The sequence below is a fragment of the Cuculus canorus genome, chromosome 13, assembly GCF_017976375.1.
Source record: "Cuculus canorus isolate bCucCan1 chromosome 13, bCucCan1.pri, whole genome shotgun sequence".
Taxonomy (NCBI): domain Eukaryota; kingdom Metazoa; phylum Chordata; class Aves; order Cuculiformes; family Cuculidae; genus Cuculus; species Cuculus canorus.
Genome location: NC_071413.1, coordinates 7,609,332 through 7,614,947, shown reverse-complemented (window position 1 = coordinate 7,614,947; position 5,616 = coordinate 7,609,332). Strand labels below are relative to the sequence as shown.

General features: G+C 43.2%; 1 protein-coding gene across 1 annotated transcript; it reads right to left on the bottom strand.

Annotated features, from left to right (window-relative positions):
* Window positions 1-1,102: 1,102 nt before the first annotated feature.
* Window positions 1,103-5,401, bottom strand: HSBP1 (heat shock factor binding protein 1). Its single transcript, XM_054079147.1, has 4 exons — window positions 5,275-5,401; window positions 4,367-4,433; window positions 4,030-4,149; window positions 1,103-2,591 (listed from the first exon to the last, which is right to left on the bottom strand). The coding sequence occupies exons 1-3, from the start codon at window positions 5,317-5,319 to the stop codon at window positions 4,031-4,033; spliced, it is 231 nt and encodes a 76-aa protein (XP_053935122.1). The 5' UTR covers window positions 5,320-5,401; the 3' UTR covers window positions 1,103-2,591; window position 4,030.
* Between the last annotated feature and the right edge of the window lie 215 nt (window positions 5,402-5,616).

Below are 5,616 nucleotides of genomic sequence, written 5' to 3'. Positions count from 1 at the left end.
AAGGAAAGGAACCAACAGCACTTTATTGTTAGTGCTGAGATAGTAAGTCTAGAGGAGGCCAGAAAACATGAATTTGCACAGATGTTCCCTCTCTCCACTGCCAACAATAGATTATGAGAATTGCAAGATGAAGTCCAAGTAATTTCTCCTGGGCTCTGTCCCAAAGCAGGCAGCAATGCAGGCAATGGTACGTGCCAGGCATCTGGAAGATCTGGGTTCAACTCAAGGACTTCAAAACCAGTTCTTGCAGGCAGCAAGTGTCATAGTTTAGTGTGTCTCTCTGGCCTATTACCAGCTTCATTTAGCACATGGACCAGATGGCATTAGTTGGAGCTATCTGAGTGCAGTCTTATTTACCATACATTTTCGTTAGGGCAGAGATTAAATGAAAAATCCTCTTACGGAAACTATAATTCTAGATCACTTATCAGTGGGTCTAAGTCTTTCAAAACATGGATTTGTTATAACCCTGTTCCTCTATACAGAGATAGTATCATTCCTGATATAAAGATTTTGCTGCTGCCCAGTGTAAAATGCACAGACCACACAGCAGCGGTGATCTTAGCTTGTTTTTAGGTTCTCAGGTCTTAAGTCAAGCATTCTGAAACAAATACTACTATTAATGATTGGCTATGAAAACTGTGGTTGAAAACTTGCATGGTGTCACTTATATTTCCTACCTTGGAAAAGAAACCTGATTTTATTTGTTCTTTCTAACGTAGCTCTCTTGTGAAAGAGCATCTCTATCTAGTAGTAACCCAGAGACAGTTTGGAAACAATGGCTTTTTTCTTCAGTAACAGCTGAAGAGTGGAAGAGAAGCTGGGGTTGAAGAGGATGGTGGTAGTGGAAATTTGGAGTAGAAGCAGTGAGAGGGGAGAGCAGACAAAGGAAAGCTTGAGAAACTTAAAGGCAATGGGGGGGCTGTCTTCTCCATCTTTAGCTGTTCTCTTTCCCCATAAATGTGGGCTGTCTTGTCGCTCCCTGGGTAAAATCCAGATCTGACAGGGCTCGACTCGTGCTCACCTGTTTATTATACAGAACACAGCTATAGACTACATCCTATAGGCAGCATGCTGAAGTCTTTCCATAATTTATAACTAAATACAATCTCACAGCGATACACTTATACTAGATTTGGCTTTAATACATATATGACCTGACTATTTGTTACCACATAACAGTTTATTGGATTTTTTTAAATGATATTACAAAGAGCCTAAGGCTGGTATTACAAGGTATATTGATACATTCCTGTATTGACAAAATTCCCCATTATGAGCTTTTACTACAATTTTCCCCCATTATTGAAAAATGAACTGTCGTATTGCCTTCATAATACACAGGTGCTAATCCGGTGGCATTCACAGAGCAGTCTTCAGTGCATTCCACATGTAACCGCTGGCTGCCACTACTGCTTTCTTAAATTTTTATCTCAAGCTGGAGGAGCACTGCAGTGATTGTCAGTAATATCTAACATTGGTCATTGTTCTTCACAAGTGACATCGTACAGACTCTCTAAATACATTTTTCATTGCCAAAATACTCTAGTGTAATCCTTTAAAGCCCAGGCCCACGGATGTAGATATGACTGTAAATGCAAACACCTTTCTAAACCAAGTATTTTGAAGAGTTCCAGCTAGTTATCTGCAGAGCAGCAAGGCTTTACAATCCTAACTGGATTCTCTCCTTTTTCTTTTGTTACTTAATATATCATTGCTTTATTAGCAAACTGTTTAGCACCACAAGCCAGTGATTTAAACAGAAAGGCCACATACCAACACTCCCACAATCCCATCCCTATTCTGTCCAGTATCACTATTTCTACTACAATTCTTGTTCAAAGGTGATGCTAAATGACACGTGGTCAGTTTCTAAGTACAGTTTCACGCTATTAAAAAACTTAAATCCCATAGAGAGATTTTTCATAGTTAATAGTTCCTTGTCTGTCTAAATAGAAGAGATTCAAATGGCAGTGGTTGCTCACTGTGTACAAATGACTCTAATGTTAAAACTCTACTTCTGGTTATGTTCTAGGAACAAACGGGTAAGGTAATACCAGGAGTATGAGAGACTATTTTGATGTTCAGTGTCTTATGTTTCCAAAATCACCTGATTACATTTATGAGAAAAAAAATAAACAGTCCTCAAGAAATTGAGTGACTGATGCTTACATCTAAGATTAATACTAAGTTTCAATCTTGTGCTTCACTCCACAAAGTTACATAGGACAAGTTAAGATTTCTATTCAATGGTTACCTATCAAAAATGAAACGTCTAGAAAAAGTCTAAGAAAGGGAAAAGAGAGACTCCACAAAAAAATACACCCAGTAGTTGAGATCTGCAAGATCTGTGTTTTAATAACACAACTAATTGATCCTCATAACAAGAATTCAAAAAGTGAAATTACAGTACACGAATCAAAATAGAAACTAACCTATCCTTAACTGTACAATATACATTAGGAATGCAAGCTCTGTAACAATATAAAAATGCTTTTACACACAGTAGTTGCAAAAAGCTGTTCTGTAATTCCAAGGATTTGTAGGAAGAAAAAGAAGTCTTCCAGGATTCATCTTCAGTTGTTGGCAATCTGTTGGGGAAAAATAATAAAAACGTAACTAAGAATTAAGAGAATCACACTCATCAGAAATCTTCAATTGTGGGGTTCAGGCTAAGGCACTAGGGGCAATGAAGCCTACAATAATTTGTATTTCTGTCAAAGTATCAAAAAATAGGTACCTCAACAAGCAAGACGTTCCTCTTTCAAACATGTGCCTGTTACAGTGTTGTACTGTATGCTAGATGTGACCTCAGAACTTCAAGTTTAAAAGAAGTTGAGATGTGTCTGTCACAACCACCTTAAAAAAGTTAATCTAACATGATTTATTAATAATAAATGTACTAGCTGCCTTCCATGGATTACAAAAATCAAGCTCTATGCAAACTGAAGTTAAATCTTATAATTAAACACCACCACCTTTGTTTATGGTGTAACAGTTCTGGCAGTCTTCCACTGCCCCCATCTTTTGAAATGCCTTTAGCAATTGCTGTAAATGCTGTGCATTGTGCTACCTGATCACTTGAATTTGTTTACGCGGTTTTGTACTGGATTTTGTCCTGCTGCTTGCCAAGCAGATAAACATCTCTTTCTTCAATGTTTGTTTTGTAATGTAAGGGCAGATTATCAATTAAGAAGCTACATAAAAAGAACATATAGTAAGAAATTTACCTTCTAGTAAGACATTTATTTTTCCAGGGAGCACCGCCCTAGGATACGCCTTGCCTCATGTCTGACTGTTGCCTTACACTGTTCAAGACAGGATCTGCTGCCCTGCAGTCATGTGCTGAGTCACGTACTCCCAGCAAGCTCCTAACTTACGCAGGAAGAATTTACAATGGATCCACAGTAACTCACTCATTAGCCCCACGCACAGCTGCAAGTCTACAGCCTTTGGCAGCTTAGTGGGAGCTGGAGTCTGCAGGATGCAGCGAGAGATGGAAGAGCAGCAGCATGCCCACAGCAGCTTTCCAGCTATGGAAATTGGAGATGGTAACATGCACAACATTACGGTCCTTTCCAGAACACTCATATATGATGAGAGAAGAGAAGAGAAGAGCTTGCTCAGCTACTGGGTTTTTTTCCCCTCTTCTCCTTCCCATGCTGTGAAGACAGTCATTATTTCAGATCTTAATAAGAGTACCGCAGTGAGGAACAGAGGATGAATACATCCACTGCACTTCCTCAAAAGTAACTAGACACGGAAAAAATAATTCTCCTCCCAGTACCAGTGAAGAAAACATCCTTGCTGAAGAGGCTAGTAGGAATCTGCTAAGGAGAGCGTCTTAGAATCACACAATCATTAAGGCTGGAAAAGACCTCTAAGATCTTTCAGTCCAACCTGAAATTCAGCTGCTCTGAATTAATTTCAGTCTACCTCACAAATCAAAGGAAAAAGCCCACCTACTTTAAAGACAGCAATTTCAAGTGACCTAGGGATTGTTTCAGGACTAGTAAGCAATTGTCTCACTTTAACTCTTGTTAGCAGCAGGGGTCTTGTTCTCGCCTTCCAATTCTTCCACTCCTGCTTGCGTCATGAGATCTGCTATGTTCTTCTCCAGGTCATCTATGCGACAGCTCATGTCATCAAGTTCAGTGGAGTTAAGGATGATGACTGCAATTTAGTAGCGCTTGGGCTGGTTTTCAGGAGTCTTTATTTTTATTGCTGCTTTGAGCTTTGTATTACATCTCTGCTCAAACACTTATGGTCACTTTAAATTTATCTTTTAAATCCCACTGGTAAAGATACTTTAAAATACTTGCGCATCTGCAGTGCATAGCACCCATCTGACTTTTTTAAAGGATATTTCTTCCAATGATTTGGTCAGACATGGTCTGAAATTTGTCCTGCATTTGCTGAAGCAATGTCTGCACCTAATAGAAAGGGGAAGAAAAGAAAAAAAAAAAAAGTCTGGTTTGTTTTCACTAAACAGGCTGGTACAGCATTTAACCTTATGTAATGACATAAGTACAATGTTTTCTTTTATTACTGAGCTCAACATGCACAAATTCTGCCATATAATCCCATAGTTAAGTGATATTTTTTAATATGTACATATGTACACACAGGAGAAATAAGGCTCAAACCATTTTAAGATCTAGAAAATGCCTGCATTCCACAATCAGGCCTAAATCCACAACACCTGCTTCCAGCACCCCAGGTTAATTTCATGATGCCACTGTTTTCACTATGGGAATAACAGCCGCCTTCTCTCCACTCCCAAAGCGCTGCTCATAACCCCATCCCTCCCACACACAGGTAAGTCCTCCTCACAGTCAGCCCAGCTGCAGCACTTGCAGAGCCCTTCAGGTAAGCGACAGGATCACGACTGTAAACGAGCTCTGACCTGAGCCGTGCCCGAAGGACCCGTTACTAACAACGCCACAGTGGCTGCGCTTTACCACAAGGCCCAGGGAAAGCGCCAAGACCCCCCGAGCAGCAGAGGACCCCCCAGAGGCCCCCAATCAGCGGCAAGGCCAGGCCAGCCCAGCAGCCACCCCCAGCCCCACCAGCAGCAAGGCCAGCCCAGCAGCGCCCCCAGCAGCAGACGCGGGGCTCCCACGCCCCAGGAGGAGCCACCAGAACCCGCGAACGGGGCGAGGGCGGAGGCCTTTCCCTCTCCCCAGGGAGGCCGCGGCCCCCACGAGCGGCGCTGAGCCGCGCCGGGCGCTCCCCGCTGCCCCCAGGCGGTGTCCCCGGGCCCGGCGGGCTCACCACGGCCGTGAGGTCCTGCACGCTCTTCGGGTCGGTCTCGGCCATGGTCGGCTCGGCTCCCGGCTCCGCGGCAGTAGCACTTCCGGGCCGCGCCTCGCGACTTCCGCCTCTCGCGAGAAGGGGCGGCGCGAGGCATCCTGGGAAGTGTAGTCCGCCTTCTCTCCCCCCAGCCCCGCCGGTGCTGCCTCCGTTACCCGCCCCATCGCCCTGGCCCCGAAAACACCGGCAAATAAACTCTCTATAAGACTTGTTTTGGAGGTTTAGAAAGCGATCACTCTGGGCAACGTGAGGGAGTGACCTCCATCAACCCTGTGCAGCGAGGCAAGAGCTGGAGCAGAGCAT

What these genes read in the sequence shown, in the direction of transcription:
- HSBP1 (XM_054079147.1), bottom strand. Translation starts at nt 5,319, where the DNA reads ATGGCCGAGACCGACCCGAAGAGCGTGCAGGACCTCACGGCCGTG. An exon ending in TGCAGGACCTCACGGCCGTG is followed by an intron (nt 4,434 to 5,274) that starts GTGAGCCCGCCG and finishes CCTTTCTATTAG; the next exon opens with GTGCAGACATTGCTTCAGCA. An exon ending in TGACCAAATCATTGGAAGAA is followed by an intron (nt 4,150 to 4,366) that starts ATATCCTTTAAA and finishes ACTCCACTGAAC; the next exon opens with TTGATGACATGAGCTGTCGC.